A 24,555-nucleotide genomic window follows, 5' to 3' on the forward strand; every position below is an offset into this window, starting at 1 on the left:
CGACGGCGAGGTGCGCAGCCTCACGTCCCGCCTTGAGTCGCGACGAGTGTCTATCGTAACTTCAGTTGCTACGTAAAGCGTCCTAGGAAAAAGAAAACAAATACGCCTCGGCTACCTCCACAGGCGGGTCCCGCACGGGCCCCTCCCCAGTCACATCGAACGTACCGTCCGTAACTTGAACCATTAGCCAGTAAGCAAGATAAAACGTGGTGAGTTCCCATTGACTTGGTCAACGATTACGTGGTAGATGCACTGCAATCCGTAGCTCGATCCATTACCCAAAAAGCCAAACGATGAGCAGTATCATTGATCTGTTAATAGACTTGAGAAGATTACAGAACCAAACCTATCACAATCTGCACCAAACAAGGCCTTCTCGCCTAGTGGGCAGCCTTTCTTCTCTACGAGAGCTTCCATGGACAAGAACATCGAAGGTCCCACATCAACGGAAGTTTACGGTTGCCTCGTAGGTTAACCCCACGTTCCAGTTCGAAGGAGCGACGTCGGACGCGATGATGGTATTTCTCGTGGTGTAGGACATGATCTTGAAGGAAAGGGATTGCCCTCCCAGGCTCGAGAAGGCCTGGTAGGAAGCACCCCAGTTCTGGCTCATGCTGATCCACCCCGTGTTGCTTCCCTTCACCCACATCCTGGCGACGTCTCCTCCGCCTCCCACGTTCATCACGAAGGCCAGCAGCCAGTACCCGTTCCCCTGCAGCAGGAACCGGATTCCGCCGCGAACCGGGCAAGGAACCCTGCAACCATGCATGCCATGGTGTTTCAGCACTGTTCATGGCGGCAGTGAGAACGGAAGGATGGATGGTTTTGATTACCTGCGGTACATGACCGGCACGATACCGGCATGCCAGTCGGCGATCTTCATGAACGCCGGCTTCGACATGTCGAAGTGCACTCTCGGGGGGTTGCACCACCCACCGTTGTCGGAGGGCTGAGCCCAGTTGGGGGGGCAGAGGTTGGTGGCTGTCACGGTGATGATCGGGGAACCCCTGTAGCACGCGGAGGCGCCGGAGCAGCGTATCTGGTAGCAGCTTCCGCAGCCAAATCCGTCCTTGAACAGCACCGAGCTCAGTGCCGCGGTGTTCGTGCCGTATCCCGTGCTGAACAGGTTGCCATATCCGCAAGCTCCACCTGAGAGATACGTATAGATGGCATTCACAACGTTAGATCTGTTCCACAGATGCATTAAGCGATGTTGAGATGAGACAAACCCATGGTTTCTGACGCAGACTCGTCGCCGTAGAAGGTGGCGTGGGCCATCGACCACGGCGTGGGGCGAAACACGGCGCCAGCTCTGGCTATCGCCATTGCCAGCACCAGTAACCCGAGATTACACAGGAGCGACGACGACGACGACGAAGCCATTTCTTCCTTGGTTTCTCCCTGCATTGCCCAAACTGCTATCAGCTATTTATACATGCAACACTGCATGTGTCTGCGATGGAGAATTCTGATGCCGCGCTTGGACGTCGACTGCACGATGGGCGTGAAGTGCATGGGGAATTACCAAAATGGGTGGAGGAACAGGCAATATTTACTTTGAATCGGACGAAAATTTGAGCCAAGAGTAAGGATGGTTCGGGGATTCTACATTTGGTTCTTCGTCGAGGAACTGCAACGTGCATGCAAGTTTCCATTAGAACGTGCATGGAAGTAAGGTGGGATGCTCTCTTCGTGAAGTTTGGGATGGAGTCGGACACAAAGAATTGTGCAATCGAGTTTGATGTGTATTAAATGCATTGGAATTGATGGTTTTAATTTGCCAACAATAATGCCTTTTTAAATATTCAAAGTGCACTAAAAATGAGGCTCTTTAATTCCCTTTTTTTTATTTTTCCTGAGGAAAATAATTTTTATATATAAATTTAAGTGAGGAAAATATTATTATTTTTTATTCATGAGGAAAATACCTTTTAATGTGGATAAGTTGGGAACCATCTCTCTCTCTCTCTCTCTCTCATTGTTAATATATTTAGTAGGTAATATGGTACTTATCCCTTTCCCACGTCTCCTCCTCCTCCTCGTGGAGATCTCTCGCTGACACCCATCCCAAGCATGACACTAAAAGTGAGGCTGTTCCTAGCAATTTAATATCTGGGTAAATAAAACAGCAACAGTAGCATGATGTGGGTGCAGATTGATCAACCCGAATGATTCCCTTAACAAAGAAAACTGTGGAAGGACAAGCACTGTATGTTGAGTTCATTGGCTCTTCTTCCCTTTTAGAGTTGGGCACACCGGGCATGGCAGAGTAAGGGGGAGGGAGACAAGTCGTCCGCTTCCGGGCGCCGTGTCTTGCTCCTGTTGGTGCTCTAATGGCCGACGGTGGGAAAGACAAAGGAGGAGCTAGTGATGTGATGTGTCCACTCCCCTACTCCAAAACAATAGACTAATAACTCTTTGTCTCTCCTCCATATCCTCCACCACGACCACCACCACCACCATGTGAACTTAACATGGAGGAGAGATGTAATGGGAGATGCCAAAAGCCCATGCTTGCTTGTTGAGCGCATCATGGTGGCACCAAGTGGCATGGTGCTCCGTATGAGCTCCACCATGTTGGCTTGTTTCCACCTTGCATGCCTCGTGATGTTATCCGTGTTGGATGAAAGGTGATATGGAGAGTCAAGGAGTTGAGACTGCTACTAATCTCAATGTCATTGTTGAGAACTACTCAAGAAAGCTATCTGCCATGGATTTGGCAGTCGAATGACTAGTTTGCACTTACAGGAAAAGGACAATGATGATGAGACAAACACATGAATTTGTGAACCCATCAACCAACACTTGTCATTGTTCATCTCCTTTTCCTTATGCAGGGAGAAGTGGAGAGATGAACGAGTGAGAATAATTTACTTCCAAGAACCACATCGCACCTCGAATGATTGGCCAATTGGACATCAACTCACTTAATGCTTCCATCCACAAGATGAACATCACATGGGATTCATCTCATCAATCATGTCCCACATCCCTCTCCTCCCTGTACAAAATGACCAATCCACCAGCCTTCTTTCTCACACCCTTCTGCACACCGGCCTAGCGATCTCCATAAGCCTCTCTCTCTCTCTCGCTCTCTCTGCGCTTGCAGTTTGACCCTTCAATGGGTTTCCCATTTGGCTACCCCGAGCTCCCGAGGCTCCTCATCCACCTGCTCTTCCTCTTACTCCACCTGAGAAGGCTTATCAACCTGGTCTTCCACTCTCTTGGCCTCAGCAGCCTCCTGGGGTCCGAAGCCCAGTGGAATAATGACTCAGACATCCACAGCTACCACCACCAAACAAGCCTTTACTCGCTTCCGGCCAAGTTGATCCAGGAGAGCTTGCCGGTCGTCCAGTTCGAGGACCTACTCGCCGCGCATCGCGGCCGCCACTGCTTTCCCGAGAGCTGCGCGGTGTGCCTCTATGAGCTTGAAGGCGCCGACGAGGTCCGGCTGATGAGCAATTGCCGCCACGTCTTCCACCGGCGGTGCGTCGACCGGTGGTTGGATCACGGACAGTGCACCTGCCCCATGTGCCGAGCTCCCTTCTTCCCCGAGGAGGTCGGCATTTCTGACGCCTCTTTCTCATATGACGAAGACCGCCACTACATCAACTACTAACTGCCGCCGGCGTCTGGGCTGCGTCAGGAGTTGCCTTCCTCGTAGCGAAGTGGCTAACAGTGTACAAAGGTGTTGCAAATGATGCGAACACAGGTTTGAATGCAATAAGACAGGAAAAACCATATATGCCTCGTTCTCTTGCTTGTGCAGTCAGAGAGTCGTAATGGATATGGATCTTCTAGGTTGGTAAATTATGCAAAATCTAAGTGCTAAGTCGAGTATGAATGCAGTAATATCCTAAGCTATAAACATACTTGAAAGTACTGTCTCAACAAATATATATTATGATTATGCTTAAAAAACCTTCTGAATAATACTTTCCAATTAACTTTATGACTTACATGCTTCCCAATTAGGACCTTGAGTCTTGTGGTTTTAGGATCTAATACATAAATTAATTAAGAAAGAACCGCCGGTAATTACGTTTAGTGTTCGAAATATAATCATCCTAAGTGACAGCAAGTCCAGAATCCATGAATGCATGGCACTAAGCTTTGAGATTCTAAATGGATAAACTATTTTGTGAGCTCAAAGCTACATCAAGAGTGGCGTTACAGATCCTTTGGTGTTTCGGGCACATACAAGCACTTGGAAGGAGCAGTAGTTCTGGTGACTTGTGAGTCATCACAATCAAAGATGCGATAAGTCCGCTGTATGCTTAAAAGCTCGGCTCTGCAAGGTACATGCACCAGGTAAAAGGACACATGATGCTGCTCTATCTCTTCCAAGTGGGTGCAGAATCTTGGCGTTCCATCACCGTCGTCGCGTGTTTCTTTCCTTCGTGGAGGGTCCATGCACGGGCAGGCTCTTGTGCTACGACATTGGACGCAAAAGAGGAAGATTTGAGTTGATTTATCGGATTACATCTAACATGGTCTAACAAATTAAAAAATCATAACTAATTCCTAGTTTTCTTTAGGAAAAGGAAAATTAAGAGAGCACGAGATTGCTAACTAATCATGATACATAACAATTCAGGATAAGCCCAACATAACAATTATGAGGACGTAATCTGATTCCAATTTTATCTCTATCGTTAGAACGCAAATGAATCGCAAGAATAAAGACAGACCCATTCAGCTGAAAACTAAATGAAGATATACCGATGGTAGCAATTGCAGCAGTGAGGTCTGCTGAAGATAGACAGCACCAGAAAAAATGGAACATGATGCACTTCCGATACATTTCAGCATTAAGAAAACACAAAATTCCAGACCTTGGACTATACCAATGGACAAGAGAACTATACCAGGAAAGATTATTTTTATGATACAAACTTTTGAATACTGCTGATGTGTTATTCTGCAAAAAAATACTATTAAAACTGATGGAGCTGACGCTTCCTTTCCTTCACTTCTTCCATCTACTTATTAGTGCACAAAGTCATAATCTCAATATCCATACAGCATAGCATCAAAATCCTTTCTGTATTGTGTAACTAATCCACTTCAGCTGTGCCTATATATTGTTCTATGATGTACAGGATCTCACGTGACTCTTCTAGAGGTAACTAGAAGGACTTCAGTTTCAGTCTTCAAGTCCTTGAAGTCAAATAAATTAAGTTATATGAACACACGTAGCCATGTTGTAGTCTCTATTATAGTCAATCAATGCTATAATTATTAAGCACAAATCAAACAAATATAACCTATCTTCTTTAGAAGTATCATTTAGGTTGTAACCAAGTATCTGTACCAACCGTGAATCTAAATCTTTGATGAAAGTGGAGAAAACCCGACATTTATCATCAGTATATGCTGTTGCAAGAAGAAGCTGCAACCACAAAGTCAAAGATGAAGTCAAAGAAACAATGGAATTTGTTCTGATATGATGGTCGCAAGCACCATTGCTCTTTTAGTTCTGGTAATAGGTGTAAAAACAGATGCACATTTGCAAATACAGAAGGTTTCATGAATGCAGATGAAATCAGTCGATTTAACTTTTCCAAGTCCAGCTTCTCCCTTTTACATGTTACCAATTGTCATATTGCAATTGAAGCAAAAACAAGAAGGGGGATATGCTAAATCATTCATGTGCTTTATATGAGCAACACAAGACCAGATATAGCAATTTCAAAGACAGTATCCAATCACAATTTGATAATAATTGCCAACATGTGATTTCACAGAGCACTAAATGTTCATATATTATTCCAATGTACATTCTTAAAGGCCCCATATCTGGATTAAAAGATCTAATGATCCAAAATCATTGCTCCACACCAAATCCAATAACAGAAAGCCAACAGAGACAAGACCAGTACATTATTTTATTATTTCAATTACTGTTTCAAATTTAATGATTCACAAATCTGTTGACTATGCAGCTGTTCCATTCTTATTCTTAAAAATCAAACAAATAAGATTTTCCATCTTTTAACATCCATAGTTACTCATCCTCTTTTGCTATCAAGCTAGCCCAACCGTTCTACATTATATAAATAGATATATGCCAAAAGGATCAGGAAGGATAAATTCACACCTACAGTGTCACAGTAGGTTGACATCTTCCCTAAATCTCCTTGTATTTCCATGATATCCTATATGTCATACATAAGTGTTCTCCTTTTTCACTTTTGTTCTTTCACCCACTTCACTTACTATTTCACCTTCTTTTTCACAGCATAATAACACAAAACTCATTGTTTTAGAACAAAAGCAACTAACCATCTTGGTATTCTAGATACGTTTCAAATCTTGAAAATTATTTTGACATGCAGTCTTACAGTTCAAACATAAAAAATAAGTTATATTAGCTGGAAAACATGCTGAAGTTCAACAATTTATTTGACAGGAGAGAAAATAGAGAATTAGACATCAAAAATTTGTGTGGAAGTTAAACTGAAATAAAAATGACCAAATTACACTGTTCAGTGTTTGAACTTCAACGAAAAAAAAAAAGGTTGCATGATATGAATAAGGTGATTATATTGACAAACTTACATTGTTAGGATGCCATTCAACACTTGCAACAGAAGAATTATGCTTCTTCTTGATAAGCTTTAACCAAATGAAAAAGAATAATCCTGGGTAAGAAACTAAATTTAGGTTAAGGGGGTTAAAATTAGTTTACACAACGCAATCAGTTTTAAAAACAAAAGTTTCTGCTAGCTCTCCCAGAGAAACAAATAAAGAAAGCACAAAGTTTAATGATGTGAACTAGTCAACCCTTAGAAAGAGCAGAATAAAGAATCTCTGGTTAGACAGATTTCCAAAATTAGAGCAATAATGACTTCAAATAGTTCTTTGAGTTTTGACCAAACATATGACAAACCTTCTTAGATTGTTATCGAGATTTTAACCATGACCAACAAGTATTTAGTAGAATGGAGAGGTTGATTTAGTTGCAGTCTTCTATCAGGTTCGTAATAAGATTTCGGAAGAGGCAGGACAAAAAAATACATTTTTTATTTATACTTTTTATTTTCTCAAAGGCAAAGCTACTAGACCATTCCACTTAATGAACTCATTCATGTTGAAAATTTGACAATTTAAGTTGTACTAAGTGCAACAACTCCTACATGGATACTTCCCTCCAAAATGATTGTTCTCAAATGTACCTATGGCCATAGGGCATACCCTAATTATTAGCCAACTAGCTTTGAGATTAATTTAACAAGGAAGCTTGGTTAAAAAGGTGCTGATGCTCTATCAATTCCACATGAAACACTCTAATCACTGTCATATGCAATCTACAGAATTTCACCTTTAAACTAACATATCTGCTCTGGAACACATTTTAAAGTTTAAACCAGTGCAGCTATTGAAGCACAAAGACATGCTTGTTGAGACAATGTCATCAAAAACAAAACTAGCAAGAGAGGGAAGTAGTTTACTATGCATCAGATGAAATGTGGTAGCGCCTCTTAGGAATTATCTATGTATTTTTTAATAGCCAAAATACAAATAATATCTACTGGATGCAGATTTGTAGATTCCTCAATTAGCTGGATACAAATAATCACTGTCATATGCAATCTACAGATTTCACGTTTAAACTAACATATCTGCTCTGGAACACATTTTAAAGTTCAAACTAGTGCAGCTATTGAAGCACAAAGACATGCTTGTTGAGACAATGTCATCAAAAACAAAACTAGCAAGAGAGGGAAGTAGTTTACTATGCATCAGATGAAATGTGGTAGTGCCTCTTAGGAATTATCTATGTATTTTTTTAATAGCCAAAATACAAATAATATCTACTGGATGCAGATTTGTAGATTCCTCAATTAGCTGGCACATGTGCAGCTTGATCATTGACAATGAACAAAGATGAGCCCATAGAAAGTGCTAAATTAAAAAAAATGCCTTTTGACCAGATTGAACAATTTTATCAAGCACCAAGACAGATGTATTCATGTATATAAGTAAACAGATGTATAAGACACATGGTAGTTGATTTCACTGCACATATGAGATGCATACAATATGTAGTAAGCATAGAAGTTAGCTACTGAATATAGGAGATGCACGGATTAGAATAGAATAGGGACTCCAAAAGATATCTCATATCCGAACATCTACTCGTCGCAATGTCTATCATATGTGTATGACCCTCTAGGCCCAGTATCGAGCTGGCCGTGAGTCATACCTGTCAGAACTCCTTCTGGCTTAGTGAATTATCATCTCCATAATAATTCACTCGACTCATCGACTATTGACGTACTAGGTCACTACGCCGTAGTCCGCAAACGATATAACGGAATCTAATCCTTTGGACCTATCTATCCTCAGTTATCGTATACCTATAGTCCCTCATCATTCTAATATCCAAGAGATCATATATCAGGCTTGGTACTATCAAGCCCATATAGTTTTTACTCGAGTCTCGTTCTAATCGGATTCTCCCGGAGAACTCTTTCTCTCTCAATCCAAATGACCATGGCCAGGGTTTTTTCTGAGCAAGAATACATGAGATATTCCTCTCATGACACCGAGAGCAAATGATTCTCTATCGACACTCAATAGTCCTCGTAAGGTTGGCTACCACTCCTGACCAGTTATTCTCTTGCTCAAAGTAACATGTGCATACAGTTTTACCACCACTTCCAATAGCAAACTTGTTTTCTGAGATTATACTCCTGAACCAAAACCTTACATATCAGGCAAGATCTTAATATAAAAACTTCTGTTGATTACTGATCCAAATCCAAGTAATCTATAACTCCAAGTGTATTTGTTAGATTTTAACAAAAAGTTCTACTAATACTAAATTGCAATTTCATAGATTACGAGGCATATCAAACTTTTTAAGAATTCAAATTGGATGTGGCCTTTCAAACTTTTTGTTCACTGAACAGTAAAATGGTTGTGTCCCATCACTCTTCATTCAGGTATCATTTGTCACCGTCATCCACATCAACCATTCAAGTTGATACAGTCAACGGATAAAAGTAAACGTGACATTGACAAGGTTGCACCCTCACTTTGCTCTTCAGTTTTGTTCATATACATCAAACAACAAGGCACATCATACCACTATGTTAAAAATACTTGTGAATTTATGGTGCTGCAGGATGCAATCATAAAGAAAGTAGCCATAAAGTGCATTCATATTTTAATTAGCCAAGGCTACAGTTGTGAGTCCTGTTATGCCAGGCAGTAGAGGTACTGAAGACATACTTCAGCATTCACATATGTGCACGGGGCGCTATGCATACAGTTAATATACATCAATTCAAAACATCCAGAACAAAGAAAAATACACAATAAATAACTACAATAGAGAAATACATTTTGAACCAAGTACCACAAGACCATGATCCGCTTAATACATAATTGCAAAAGGACAAAAAGTTGGAGCCTTTTTATTAATCTATTTAATCATGATACATGAAAGATAGCTACTAAAAATGATAAATAGCAAATATAGAGCAGAACAGAAAGTAATAAAGAATCATTGTTAACAAAAAAGAATGGCTCGAGCCGTGTAACGATTTAGAACACAAAGAAATGGAGAACGAGAAAAAGAAAGCAATATGTAGTACTAGATCTGGCTGTTGCAGGGCATAAGTGGAGAAGAAAAGAAAACAAGAAAATAGAAAAACAGTGAGGAGAAGGAAAAGAAAGGAGTAAAGGGTCAAGGTGATAGATGGCAGAGTTCAGCAAATGAGGGACAAGGTGGGAAAACAAATGACAGGAAAAGTAGAAGATTGCACAAGCTCCAACGATGACAGTAGCACAGCAATGGGAGCAAGTACCATCTAAGAAATAGCTTACATGAAAGAAAACAAATTTAGCGATACTGTTATATCAAATGCAGAAAATCATATAAGTCAAGAGGAACATGAAACTTTATAGAACGATTGATGAACATGAAAATCATATAAGTCAACAGGAAAATCATATAGAACAATCTAACTCAAATGCAGAAAATCACTAACAAGAGCCATTGATGAACAGAAACAAAAGTGAGATTGTGCATCTCATCCCGTCCTATCACCTTTAGGACTCCATTAAACACAAAGGGCAGCACGATTAAGCCTAAGAATAATAAGAGTAGGTACCCACTCAGATGCTTCTTGATTCCAAACATATCTGAGATTAGGAATATCAAAAGGTACGTAAATCTGGATGTGTTAGTACCATCTTAACCACATGAATACTTAACTGTCACAGAGTACAATCTTTTATAGGAAGATACTCTCGAATTCCGATCATGTGAAACAGTTACGATTTTGTTAGATCTTATGCTCCAATTTATTCCAGATACAAGTTAATTTGCTGCAGAATACAACGACAAGAAACACAAGAAGTGTTTAGGAGAATGAGCAGTGCCTAAACCACATGACACTCATAAACTTAGATAGGTGAAAATCCTCCGGACTTCAAATCTTTCAATAATTGTTGGTCCCTAATTTTAGCAGTTTTCTGTATTTAGCATAATTAGCCATTTCCTGAGTATTTGGTGTGGTATTAGTCATTGCTAGGAAGAAAGAAATCTTGAAATGAAAATAAAAGACATTCATCAGTAGGACCTTTAGCTATACGGAACTTTACCTATACATATACAACCTAGTAAAACAAACCATATATGTAAATATATGTCTAATAAGAACAAGTTCATTGTTTCCCGGCTCCATCAATCTAGGCTTCTTAAATTGTACAGGATTTATTAAAGCCCTTTTCTTTATCTTAATGGCTTAAGCTGCTCCAAATTCATATTTAGTGCAACTACAAAAGCTGTGTGATATATAACAAAATTGTTGTGAGTATTTCCAATATAGTGAAATGTGTTATCTAAATACAGCTTGGTACAATATAAGCAATTCCTACAACAAAGAAATTCCATAACAGCTTAAAATATATTGTTTGTAATCAGAATACATGATTATAATGCCAAAGAAAGAAATAAGACTTACTCTAGTTACAAACACGAAATGCAAATGCTTCCAAAGGATGTAAGCTTCATAATAATACTGTCATATAAAATAGGAAGTAAACAAAGATAATGGTACTGTTTGAAGTATATGTACCCTCTCCCATTTTTCACCACAGAGTTCATAGATATGAACCTCGTGACTGTTTGGATAAAATGCAACCACTGCAAGAGAGAATAGTATTGAGTTGTAAGCTTCAACATATAAAGTACATGGCTTATTATTAATTCTTAATGATTTAAAGTAAGTTATTGTCAATACAAACCAAAAAAGGCCAATATAACAATGAACCAAAAGGTGATTGAATCCTGAAACTTACAGATCAATAGAAAACCGAGGAAGACAACGATGAGGAGGCTCTTGTAGACCTATTAATGGAAGGCAAACACTAAACCTATTAGACATGGTATTCCACTATCACTACATCAATTCTCTTTTAACACAATTTAAGCTAGTATTATACATAAAATCATGCAGTAGAAACTGACAAAACTGCAGGCATAGTCCATCATCAGCAACTTCAAAATCATCTTTGGACCATATATCCACACCACTGTGAGAAATTTCACAAACGTCGATTTGTTACTGCAAAGTGTTGAAACTAATATAGTAGATATCGGCCATCTTACCCTGTTTGCTTCTTTCAAAAGAATGGTGCAAATAAAATAAAGCATCATTGCTCTGCCAAAACATGGGTTAAATCTTATTGAATAAAGAGATAGGTAAATGTCTCTGACCATCTAATAGACAGAGAATCAGTAAATATTCTATTAACATGATAGAAACCAGAAGATCAAGTGCAGTACTAATTCTTGCATCCTCCAGAAGATATCTACTTAACTGTCCTGCTCCATTAAAGCTTCCAAGCGTGCTCAATAACTACAAGTTATCAAGACCAAACTAACTAATGAATTCCTATGTCTTTCTATAAGCTACTTGTAACAACAAAAGCACTCATTCATTCACGAATTGTCCATTATATCAGATGCTCGCCACACATTCACATCATACCATGACATAGCATGCACATAAATGCAGTGACAAAGTAGGTATGAAGTTATGAACCATGTTCAAGTCCCTTGATGTGCATGTTATAGATAATCTAGAGGTTTTTCTAGGAAATTGTGGTTGAAAGAGAGAGCAACAGGTCTAAGCACATGACATAGAAAGGAAAGCGGTAAGAATACAGAATGGTTCTAAGATAAAACTAATACCCTTCACTGGTAACAAAATACTCCACAAACGAATTCAAGGAGACCAAAATTGAAGTCACGTCGCATGGATCAAAAGGAACGAACAGAAAGGGGGAAATAGCCGTACGAAGTATCACTCTAATAAACAATCAAAGACGGCAACAAAAGAAAGCTAATCCTACAGTAACTGCTACCCATTCAAGATCCCATACGTAGATCCGGAAGAACGATTGAAGAACATAGCAGCAAACGGATAAAAGAGAGAAGAATTGAGGAAACGGAGGTTACTAGATTGATCGGGGCACCAAGCATGGCAGGTGATGCACTGCGCTAACTGATGGATCGCCACCGCTGCCATGCCCTAAATCACCTTCTCCTCCTCCCCCTCTTCGCCACTCCTCTCTCTCTCTCTCTGAGCGAAGGGAACTACGAGAGGAACGAGCAGAGGCGGACTTGAGAGGATTCGTCGTCGAGGAGGAAGCTGGAGAGGCGAACCAAATCCTTGTGATTGTAAGTATGATTGTAACTTTGGCTCATATTAGGAATACTTTTCACGATGTAACTAACTAATTATTGGTGACTAGTTAGTTGGAAATAACTAACTGTTTAGTTGGAAATAACTAACTATTTAGTTGGAAATAACTAATTAGTTGGTAGCTAACTTTTGATTTGTTTTTCTTTCATCAATATCTTTTTTTTTCATTTTTTATTTTACGTGAAAACCTTTGCTACCATAAATAGTTTAATGGGTTTTAGAACCATCTTGTTTCTTTCCCATGTTTAAGTTGAAGCTTGCACTGGGGGCAAACATGCAATGGAGAACGACGAATCCATATCCGGCAGATTCAAACAAGAGTAATAATCAAAGCAGGAATAGCAGCAAAATAATCTATCCATTAGATATTTGAGGAACACTTGCAACAAGTCTTTTTAACCTGAACTGAACAAAATCAGTATTTACAGTATCATAACAGCAAGCATGCAGTGGTCAAAGCTATGAATCACCACACAAAATTCATAAACATGTTTATCTACCTAATCAGCCACCCAACATTAGTGGCAATTTTCCAAGACCTGATCTTAACTGGCAAAATGAGGCAAATGGTCTAAACTTGAAAGAAAACTTGATCTCAGCTTCTGTTTTCTGTATACTCCAAAGTCCACAAGTCAGGCAGGACTGCTTCCTATTGATCCACTGGCAGTGTTGAAGGATAGTAGAATCCCTGGAGTTGCGTATAATTCCAACTATGTTAAGATATCAAGCAATGCAAATAAGCATTTCAAATTAGAAGTCCACTTTGGATTGTGTTTCAAGCAAAACAACAATTAATTTGCTAAAAATGTAGGAGGGTTTTGACTTGCGATATGCAAGGGTTGATTTACTATGTTGTAAGACTGGGAACTGACCTTTCCAAAATGGACTGGCTGACTTAGCCCATTTGCATCTGAAGTCCTCATAATCCTTAGTCTCTTCACTGTTTCCAAAAACATTCTGCAAATCATAGTATTTAACAGAATCAGAGACCTATAGAGCCAATAAAATGCTTTAGAAAGAGAAGAACAAGGACAATTTAAATTCATGCAGCACAACTATATTATTCCAACTCTGTATGCATTAAAACCATAGTAGAATCAATCTGAGTGGACATGTATGGCCTATGCTGATTGAGAGTTTAGACACCATGAAATTACAGAGTTCAGGTACATGCTTGTATCGCAAGACAAGTATCGGTATCTGTATCAAGCTGTAGTAATAATCAGAAGGCTTACCCCCAGGGGACATCTCCAACCAGCATCCAGTCACCATCCTTGTCTTCATAGGTAAGAGCAAACTCAGAAGAGGCATCTAACAACTTTGAAACCTTCGCTCCATCTGCATCATTTATACCAATGAAATTAGCACTCCATTGCATTCCAACATGCCGATAAAAAATACAGACTTGTCTGATCTAACTCAATTCCTATAGAGTACAAAGAGGCAGAGAACAGCAGAGCGGCCCAAGTTCGAATATTTACAAATCTAACTCAATTCCTAATTACTTGTGGGATCTAACTCAATTCCTATAAAATACAAAGAGGCAGAGAACAGCAGAATACTTACAAATCTAGTTCCACTTTTAAATTTTCGATCGGGCAGCCAAGAACCCGTTAAACGTGCAAGCTGGTTTAACATTTACACATCAACAAAGGATATGGCACATGTTTGATTAAGCAATTCATGTTTCAAATTCACAATAAACTCTAATAGCATCTTAATTTTTTTCTTGAGTAACCAGTAGTCGTAAACACACTGTCAGCAAAGGGAAGGGCCAATATGTTCATAAGCTTTAACATTGATATAAGAATCTCTAACCCAGAAGGAATTCTAACTAGATCTTAAATTATGGATTGCAGGATTCTAGGTAGAACAACCATGAAGCGAAATACACATAATTACAGGTAACGAACTTACGGGCAGAGGTCGCGAGAGCAAAGGCCATGGTGGGTTTGTGAAACATGAGCTCGAGCGCGACCGCGAGAGTTTCATAGGAGTGATGGGCACTGAGATCCACCTTCCTACCAATAGGATCACCATCCATTTTCACTTTAACAAAGAACGAACTCCTCGTAGCACATCCTTTGTCCTCCTGATCCCTGCTGCCACTCGCAGTCTTACTAGTGCTATCAACACCATTGTCAACGTCGGCCTTCTTGAGGGCGGTGGTGTCTTTTGGATGGTTGAACAAGTTGTTCATCCTGAATGCTCTGATAGGTGGCCATCCAACCACCATCTGACTGTCCTCCCACATGTAATTTATTCGAGACAATACCAAAATGTCAGCAGCAATCTAAAAATCAAGAGGACCACAAAATTCCTACTAGATTTCAACAGCATAAGATGTATGATGAGGCAAAAACAAGTTTTTTTTCCGCTCTTGCTTCGTTTTCATTTGTTCTTTTGGTTTCATCACTAATGTTTTGCTTTGAGCTCATATGATTGACATGATAGTACATGAAAACTAATTGAATGTAGCATTCAAGCAGATCAGCAGCTCAAAACAATACTTTGTCAAAATAATACATGAAGACTGATTAAAAGTTACATAACAAAATACAAAAAAGAAAATAGTGACTTTTGTCTTTAAATGGAACAAATATTGGTGAGCTTTAAGTAAAGAAAACGACATAAACATGAGAAAGGAGTAAAAGAGGAACCTTTACTACTGAGACGTTCGGCAGTAAAGAAGGGAAGCAAAGGAAAAGGATGAACATGGGAGAAAAAGAGAAGGCAAGAGAGGTAGAGACATAACCTAAGGCTCACCTGGGAGGATGAGGGGAACCACCAACGTCAGGGGAGACGGACTCTGCCGCGCGCTTAGTCCCGGCCGTCCCGCCGCCCCGGTTGGTGCCGGAGGACGACGACGCGAGGGAACCGGAGTGGGACCTTCGTGACGCGCGGACCGCCAGCGAGGGGAAGTCCTTCGCCGTCAGGATGCGGCAACACGCCCCCCTCCGAGCCGGCGCAGCCTTCGCCTTCCTCGCCGCCCCCAAGGTGAGTCCCAGCTCCAGCTCCTCCCCGTTCGACACTTCCACCTCCCGCTCCTCCTCCCGCTCACCCACTGCTCCACCGTGGACGTCGTCCACCACCAGACCCTCCTCCTCTCCCCCCTCCGTCGCAGCCACCGCCGCCTTCGAGACCGAAGACACAGACTCAGGCGACGCCACGCCTCCGTCGAAGCCACAAACCCCTTGCATCCTCCCTTGGCGCGACTCTCCCTGTCCGTTGGCAGTCGGCTCGGGGGACGCTTACTGCAGACCGGCGACGGGGCCCCTTTTATGCAGCGCGATCGGAGGAGGGAGAGCGAGGGCGTTCTTCTCACCGCACCGCACCGCACCGATACCCTCCCTCTATTAGATTAGAGTGGGTGGGGCCGACAGCCATCGGTGTGGTGCGATAACGGGTCGGAAAAGATATGTGGGCGGGGTTGGCTGTTAGTAGACCCCAACAACCTCTTGTCCCCTTGTATAATTAAGTTCCCAAATCACCTTTTTCGCTCGAGCCAGCAAACAGCATCGTCAGCGATCCAGCTGCCAGACATCAGCAAGGTGGTGTTAGCGGGAGGGAATACCAACGTGTTCCCTGACTCGGCCGTGGCAAGCAACACTCCGTGGCTGACAAGAAGCATCAATTAACAGCAGCTATAAAGGCTTCTTATCTTAAGCAGTGCGGACAACGCTCCCGCTGCTCCTCCCGTTGCATTAACCATCTTTGGTAATCGATTAATTCATCACAACAACAACAACGTCGAATCGAAACGATGTGTTGGTAATGCTCTCTGTTGAAGATGCTGTCCGTGTTCGGGGCCAACAACAGCCACGTGCCGAACCCAAAGCCGATTGATTCACCATGCTTTTTAAGCAGGTTTGCTTTCACGAGACGGAGGATGCGTTGTCTTCCACGTGTAAATCGATTGTTTTACCGATGCAGTTAAATCATCTGAAAATTAATTTTACAGCTGTCCTTCAAAAATAATAATAGTGGCCCGTTATTGGTTTAACTGCTCGAGAAAAAATAGTATAGAAACGATAAGGAGTTCGGCTTCCGGCGATTCGGACGACCAGTTCGAACGCGTGTGGATCACGCGCTGAGGTGGGACGCCGGCGGCCGTCGGATGAGCGGCCGATGGCTGTGCGCGTAACGACAGCCCGTGAGGCTTAGACGAGACGGGGACCGGGCTCAGAGCTCGAGCCGCTCGTCACCACGTGTCCCGACAGGCCCGGGACAGCCGGACCCACCGCCTGCCGTCGCTTTCGGTGGGGAACAGCTTCGGAGGTATAAATCGGGGGGCGTCCTTTCGGATTAGAGGGGTCCAACTGACCGCCGGTGCGGACGCGAACGCCTCGGTGTCAAGCGTAGGGTCTTTCGTACGTAAACCATCCGGACCGTCCGTACGTCGAGGACAGCCATCTCGATCGTTCAATGGCATCTCCCGCATAGAAGTTGCGTACGGATGATCGGACAGGCGGCGTCGAACTGTGTCGAGAGCGAAGGGGACAGAGTTGCCCCACGCACCGCGGTGGAGGCGATACGGGTAATGATGAGCCCGAGATACGCGACACTACTCTCAGTTCCACGGCACTGCCCTTTTGCGTGTGTGCGATACAAACGGCAGGCACGGCTTTTAGAGCGCTGCCCATAAATAAGGAGTTTAATATAAGCGAAATCATAGTCGTTATAAATTGGCGTAGAATAATAGATATCAAAGATATGTCATAAAAGAAAAATGTTGAGTAGGTTTTATTGGTCTCTTAAGTATTACTTTGTATGTGATAATTAATTATTAGAAGTGAGAAGGTTGTGACAATTGCATGGAGGAGAGAAGAGAGAAGACAGTCAACAGTGGGGCACAGAGCATGATTACTTGTGGCTAGTGGAGTGCACAATACATACACTATCAGTCTCCACAATACTACATTATTATGACTCCCAAAAGGCGAATTATGCGTCACACAGTCTCCCAAGCTATCACAAGGAGATTGCATGGCCTCCCAAACAAACAATAAAATAGGATGTTTCATCATGCTTATGTTGACCGATGGTCTTCTTCTTGAGTCCCGTAAAGCTCCGCATAGCTATCTGTATTTTTTTACAATTTATATTATTTTTTTATATATAGCAATTGTTGAGTGTGCACAATATATATATATAAAATAAACCAGTTAATTAATTAATCAAATCAAATTAATCGATTTTGAACTAATTTAATTAGATAATTTATTTATTTATATTTATATTTATATTTATATATATGTATATACATATATATACATATATACATATATAAATATATATACATATATACATATATACATATATATATATATGTATATATATATGTATATATATATATGTATATATATATATGTATATATATATGTATATGTATATATATGTATATGTATATATATATATATGTATATATATATATGTATATATATATGTATATATATCATCAATTTGTGAAATCTAAATTTATGTGTGCGCGCGCATGTGTTTGTTTGTTGATCATCAATTTGTGAAATCTAAATTCTAAGTATCCAAAAGTATTTTATAAAATCTGTTCAATATGAACCGATTAATAAAACTGAAAATAAGTATCCCGAATTGGAATCATTTATAACCTTCAACAAGGTTCAACCAAATCATTTTTAAACCGATTCAATTCATATTTACTTTAATTTTTTTAGTTGATTTGAACACCTCAATATGCTCTAAATAGCTCATATGAATATTCAGTTAGTAAAAACTTCTTCGATTCGATTGTACATGAAAGTAAAATAAATATACTCACCCAAATAAAACTATAAATAGGATATTTGAAATAATACTCATATATATCTATATATCTTGATTTTGTTTATATTTTACACAAACATATACAAGGTCTTACAAAAGGCTTAGTAACCTAATTTTTATGATTATTTTATATTTGTAAGTGTAGGTTGAGTGTAATTATTGGGTAAAAGTAAAACTATCTAAAAATAGATCATACACATAATTATTTTGGGAGATTTCAAACTTTGTAGAGTGGTGCGGAGTATTAGCAAACACAACATTCATGAGCAACTTGGGTGGCACATGATTGGATGAACTTTTAGGTAGTGTCTAGAGTTAGTTCATTGTCGTGTTTCGCAACGGTATCATGTGAAGACTTTTGACCATAATGGATCACCTTAAACCTTTTATCATATAATTATTTAGAGTTTATGAAGTTATATTATAATTTATATTTTCTATTAAATATTTTATGAAATGACTAATTGTGAGATCCTAAGTTAAACGTTTCATCTAATTCGTCTTCTCTTTTGTAAGTCCTTAAGAGATTATAAAAGGTTTCAGATAGACTAACTTTTTACATGGACACATAAGAGTACCGTACAACTTAGATAAAACCAACTAAGTTTGTAACAGAGGGTATCAAAGTGGGATAAAATTATTTAGAAATACTTCATATACAAACGTGAGGGACCTAGCAAGATTGTGTTGAGGGCAATCAGCATGTTCAACTATTTAAGAGAAATAACATTGAGATATAGAAAAATAAGTTGCTCAAAGGAGTGAGCATCCGAGATTGAAATTCAGATGAATGACTAACCCTTTCAAGAGGCATCACAAGAACAAACGAGCTAAAACGAACGCATAATGCATAAAGGTTAGGATGATTGAATTCAAGTTATGGCTCGACGTCAACAACTAAACTTGATGGTGCTCAAGGCAAGCAGGGTGCTTAGCAAAGGATAAGATTGTGCAATAAGAGATGGGTTGCTTGGAAACTAAAAGAGCTATACAAAGCTCATAGAAATGAGAAAAATTACCAACTTGAATAATGTCTCACTCATGAAAGGGCTCGTATGTGAATGATGGACTATTCATGGTCATCTCAAGGTGACTAAAACTCGACGTTATGAAGGATTAAAACTTTCTCTTCAGCATGGGATGGATGCATCCTTAGGAGGCTGAAGTATGCAACAAGTTCAACATATTGCTAGGCCTTAAGGGACACAATGGGGGTTGTATTGGCGAAGAGCCGTAATCTAACAAGTATGTTTACGAGGGCAAAAACAATACATAATTTATTCAGTAAGACAAAGTAATTTATAGATTTGATGATCTCTAAAACTTATATAGGGAATGATGCGAAAAGAAAAGTTGCTCCAACGGAACTGATATCTAGGAGGGATAAGTCTCAATTTTCCATATAAAGAATCATATGTAATGGACTGTACATGTTGAGGGGTACCTCAAGACAATAATTCCACAAAGCTCAATGAACTGAATAAGCGATGAGGAGTCATCGCATGATCTTACAAGAGGTAATGTGTTGATGGATGTTTTGTAAGATCAAATAGGAGAGCGACCAAAGGCAATACTAAATGAATGAGCCCTTAGAGTTGATGTGGAGATCAGATTTAATAGAGGGCTGACCCGTGAAATGATAGGCACGAGAGTCACTATCAACTTAATGCAAACTAAGGAGTAAAACAACTTAAGTAAAATTTAGTGAAGTGCTTAAGCTGCATAAAAGGAGTCGATATAGAAGATGAAACATAGAGTAAAGACATGAAGCTTTTCTTTGATAGAGGTTAAGGACATGAACTCTTACAGAGGCAAGAGTAAGATCAATGTTACTCTATAGGTCTCTCATTCTGATGAAGCAGACTCATCTTGTATGGTACTAAAGTTGAATGGAGCTTCAAGGCACATGCATCTTATCTCGATGAAGCATTTAATAAAAAAATTAATATAACTTGTGAAGGCTAAATTAGGATCAAAAGGCCTTAACACATTGCTACCATTCGAGTTATTGTGAGTACTCTTAAATAATATGTTATAGTGCTACCATTCGAGTTATTGTGAATGAAGCGATGCATAATAGAGATTATGCTGGGTGCATGGGGTTAGGATCTAGATAATGGTGTGCTAATTTTAGTGAAGTCGGTGGACTTCGAAAGCAACTAGGCGATGGATTATCCTAGAACTATACTTTATCTAGGTAAGACCTAAGAGCGGAGGATAAAGGTCGATTGTCAAATGAGCAAATATAATCGGAGGTGGTGCAGGCCCCACGATATGCTAGTAGAGGCCACACATGGAGAGATTATAGTCCATGTTCATCCCACAAAGATCAAAATATAATGAATATGTCACCAGGAGACGATATGGTATAGTAGATTATGGTGGAATAGTTCAAGGTAATGCAACATACGTGAGGGAAGCATTATGAGAGATATGATCATACAAAGGTATAATCGGGAGCTACTGAAAGCTCTATTTCAGTGAACAATATGATGATAAGAAGGGCTATGAATTCATAAGGAGTGAATGTAATAGTACCGTATGGATGAGTCTTCCTTGCATAAATTAAATTTTGCATCGAATGAAAACAATTGTCATCAGCATATAAGGGTTATATACCACCAAGGAAGAATTTCGAGTGTAAATACTAGTAAATCTCGTGGGAGGACTTGATCATTCAATGATATGATCAGAGCGATTGGAGAGTTAGAATGTTTCAAAGCTCATATTTACTTAATAAAACTCGACAAGTCAAAGGACAAAGCCATGTGAATATTGCTATTAAGGATGCAAAGGAGAACAAAATTAACATAAGCCTTACAATATGATGATAGAGGCCATACATAAGAATTACAGTCTATCTTTTTATCCACTAAGGAGAACTAAGAGAACATAGAGGTATTAAAATAGATGGTCGAAAGGAGAGATGAAGTAATAACAAGTTCAAAGGGACTTAGCTACCCAAAATTAAGCATCAATTAGAATAGACGTGGACTCGAAAAAGTGCTATAGTGTTGCAGAGGTAGATCTACCCATCTTGAAGAAAGGAACATACATACAAGGTGATAGATAGTAAAACCATGGGCATGATAATGCCATGGTACCATAGAGATAGAACTTTCATTGAATTATCAATCGCTTGCTCTCATGGAGAGTGAGTACTTAATCATGATAAGGGCCAAGGAGGTGGAGAATGCAAAAGCAAACTCCAAATATCAAGACAAGATTGAAAGGTAAAGGCCAGGAAATCTTATAAGACCGATGTCAACATGTTTCTCATCAAAATAACTAAAAATGAGGGACTTCAAATCAATGCAGGAGTGCTTGACCAAGAAATGATTAGGCAGTATATGGTATTTTATATTTTTTACTTATAATAATAGATGATAGAAATAATAGAGAAGATAATAATAATCCCAAAAGTGACTAAAACTATTGAAGACTTATTTAAGTCGAGATAAAATTTTATTCTTTTTAGGTAAAACTTTTAACATTTCAAAAATTTGATAACAATGAGAAGGTGAATCACAATAGCTAACTTAAAGCAAGGAGTGCAATCACTTTAATTCCTGCAAAAGTGTAAGCAAAGAGCAACGAAGACTAGTAACCAACTCGATACATAGAATATAAAAACCTTTTGAATGATTTGCTATATTACTTCAAATCGCCAATGACTTTGACTATGGTGTGGGGTTGGTCAAGTTTGTGCTGATTTTTGTTGGTTCTTATAGATCCTTCAAATAAAGAAAAAGATATTATTATTCATTAGTCTCTCAAATGTCTTGCACCGCTTAAACTGGGTGGATGCCTATTAGAGCTTTAGCAAGCATGCGCCGTAAACTTTAAAGTTTTTTTTAAGTCTTTTCTCTATAAATTTTGCTCATCGATTCCTCTTTTACTTAATTATTACCTTTAAGTAAGTTCATATTCTTTTGCTTTCGATTAATATTCTATTGAGAAATAAAATAGATAATATACTTTCAATAGCATTTATCACTATTAGTGATAATTTAACAATTGTTGTATCCCATTATGTTTCTTTAAAGAGATTTGAAACATGTATAAAGCTCATCTGCTGGATAAATAAAAGAATTGAGGTACTTAATTACTCAATAATAATGACAGAGAACAATTGGGAGCTAAGAGGCATGTTGCAATTGAAGTAAAAGATTAAAAATTGAACAAAGGCAAGGAGATATAATATTCATAAAGGCTTCGATGAAGGCATCGAAAGAATAAGTTAAGGAGAATATCTGGACAAAATTATAAATAGGGTAACTAATGTAATACTTTGGTATATCTATGTCTTTCGGTCTTGTTCATGCTTTGCATAGCATGTAGAGGGCTTGCAATAGGTTTAGTAGTCCAATTTTGGTTGAATTTTATGGTTGTTTCAAGCTTGTAAGTATAGGTTATGTACAATCGTTGCGTAAAGATAAAACTACCCAGAAATAAGCCATTCAAATAGTCTTTTTTGGGTTTTTTGACTTAATAAAATAGTGCAAAGTTCTAACCAACATAATACCTCATATGGCTAGACGAGCCTTTAGTGTAGTGTTTAAAGCTGTTTCATTGTCTTATTTTCTAATAGTATTTTATGAATACTTTGTGGGGACTTTTGATCACGGTAGACGATCTTGGACCCTTTGTCATGTGATTGTTTAGAGCTTACGAAGTCTCTGCTTATAATTTATATTATTTATTAAGTATTTATTGAAATGACTACTTGTAGGACCCCGCTCTTTTGTAGATTCTTAAGAGACCATAAGAAGTTTCGGGGAGATTTGACCCTTTACGAACAAACATATAAGGGTGTCACATGGCTTCTGCAAAACTAATTAAGTCTATAACAAAACGTCAATTTATGAATGAACCTAGTGAGCCTTTAATAACATGGTGAGTAACCATTGAATTATGACTATGGTAAATGTTATTAAGAATAACATGCATCATTCAACTATTAATGACACAAGATTGTGTATCAAACTATTAGGGCTTCAGATTAGATAAGGAATATATAGTCCGTCAGCCATCACCTGCCACGTAAGCATCACCTAAGATTTATGGAGAAAAAGTCTCGGACAACCTGACACCTGCTTACCCGCATGGATAGGAGTCTAAGAGGCAGCTCAGGTTGGTTACTAACTACTATCTCTACGGAATATTCATAGAAATATTCTTGGGAGTCTAAACGATAAATCGAGTTAATTACCAATTGCCCCAATATAGAATATTCATAAGAATATTCCTAGTAGTCCAAGGGCTAGCTCGGATCGATTACAAACTATCTCTCTTATGGAATATTTATAAGAATATTCTTGTGAGCTCCGGGGGTAGCTCGGGTTGATTACAAATCATCTCCCCTACAAAATCTTTATAGAATATTCTATCTATTTAAGATTAGGTATAAAAACACACCCTCAACTTCAAGTAAAAAAGAAAAAGGAACTTAGACATAAAGAAGCAAACCATGGGGTTAACTTAAGCGTCGAAGGGATTGACTCGGGAAGCCTCTCTCGATTTTATTCTTTGTACAGGTGACAACTCAGGAGAAGGTACTTTCCATTTCAGACAACTCTATACACACAAATCAAGACTACATCATGTTGACAAAGATGTCAATGATATTTTTCCCCAATATTTTAGTACTAGAAAGAGGGCTTGATGTCGCAGGAATATCTGTAAGCTTACCTTCTCAATGAACGCTCAGGTGAGACTCTGCTCCTGACCGATAGCACTTTTGCTCAGATGAGAGAGCAGCCATCCTTTCCCCATATGGATGCATCCACCTTGGCATAAGTACCAATGTAGTATTGACATTTGTTAATGATCCAAGAGTGCCACTGGACCATTTATTCATCTGTATTGAGGTATTCTTGAACCTAATCCAATAAGTGACATGATGCATGCCATTTTTTCCAATTCTACCCCGACTAGCCCAACATACAATATTATCATCTCAATCACAGTCAACAACTCAACAATCACTAGCATCGACGCTTGCTAGCATCCCTCCACCCAACAAGTT

The 24,555-nt window shown here is 39.3% G+C and overlaps 4 protein-coding genes across 8 annotated transcripts; 1 reads left to right on the top strand and 3 right to left on the bottom strand.

The window, feature by feature from the left end:
- Positions 1 to 280: 280 nt before the first annotated feature.
- LOC135651370 (putative expansin-A30) lies at positions 281 to 1,407 on the bottom strand. Its single transcript, XM_065171435.1, has 3 exons — positions 1,230 to 1,407; positions 834 to 1,149; positions 281 to 755 (listed from the first exon to the last, which is right to left on the bottom strand). The coding sequence occupies exons 1-3, from the start codon at positions 1,405 to 1,407 to the stop codon at positions 443 to 445; spliced, it is 807 nt and encodes a 268-aa protein (XP_065027507.1). The 3' UTR covers positions 281 to 442.
- Positions 1,408 to 2,988: 1,581 nt separating this feature from the next.
- LOC104000181 (brassinosteroid-responsive RING protein 1-like) lies at positions 2,989 to 3,753 on the top strand. The gene has a single exon (XM_009422167.3). It carries the CDS (start codon positions 3,122 to 3,124, stop codon positions 3,617 to 3,619), a length of 498 nt encoding a protein of 165 aa, XP_009420442.2. The 5' UTR covers positions 2,989 to 3,121; the 3' UTR covers positions 3,620 to 3,753.
- A 340-nt stretch (positions 3,754 to 4,093) lies between these two features.
- On the bottom strand, positions 4,094 to 12,956 carry LOC135651831 (uncharacterized). Of its 4 annotated transcripts, XR_010501952.1 has the most exons (7): positions 12,479 to 12,956; positions 11,317 to 11,365; positions 11,094 to 11,161; positions 6,562 to 6,618; positions 5,319 to 5,392; positions 4,723 to 5,160; positions 4,094 to 4,432 (listed from the first exon to the last, which is right to left on the bottom strand). XR_010501952.1 is itself a non-coding variant. In XM_065172317.1 (6 exons), exons 1-6 carry the CDS (start codon positions 12,500 to 12,502, stop codon positions 4,171 to 4,173), a joined length of 534 nt encoding a protein of 177 aa, XP_065028389.1. In that variant the 5' UTR covers positions 12,503 to 12,956; the 3' UTR covers positions 4,094 to 4,170. The 4 variants fall into 4 exon arrangements, 3 of the variants coding, with proteins under 3 accessions (XP_065028389.1, XP_065028391.1, XP_065028390.1); XM_065172317.1 differs by lacking the exon at positions 4,723 to 5,160; XM_065172319.1 differs by lacking the exon at positions 4,723 to 5,160 and having other exon boundaries at positions 6,562 to 6,644.
- A 108-nt stretch (positions 12,957 to 13,064) lies between these two features.
- LOC104000183 (auxin-responsive protein IAA10) lies at positions 13,065 to 16,070 on the bottom strand. 2 transcript variants are annotated; one of them, XM_009422168.3, is made up of 5 exons: positions 15,492 to 16,070; positions 14,643 to 14,965; positions 13,961 to 14,063; positions 13,598 to 13,682; positions 13,065 to 13,435 (listed from the first exon to the last, which is right to left on the bottom strand). In XM_009422168.3, the coding sequence occupies exons 1-5, from the start codon at positions 15,923 to 15,925 to the stop codon at positions 13,358 to 13,360; spliced, it is 1,023 nt and encodes a 340-aa protein (XP_009420443.2). In that variant the 5' UTR covers positions 15,926 to 16,070; the 3' UTR covers positions 13,065 to 13,357. The 2 variants fall into 2 exon arrangements, with proteins under 2 accessions (XP_009420443.2, XP_009420444.2); XM_009422169.3 differs by having other exon boundaries at positions 13,065 to 13,413; positions 15,492 to 16,069.
- Between the last annotated feature and the right edge of the window lie 8,485 nt (positions 16,071 to 24,555).

This window comes from Musa acuminata, chromosome BXJ3-10 (assembly GCF_036884655.1).
Source record: "Musa acuminata AAA Group cultivar baxijiao chromosome BXJ3-10, Cavendish_Baxijiao_AAA, whole genome shotgun sequence".
Lineage (NCBI taxonomy): Eukaryota > Viridiplantae > Streptophyta > Magnoliopsida > Zingiberales > Musaceae > Musa > Musa acuminata.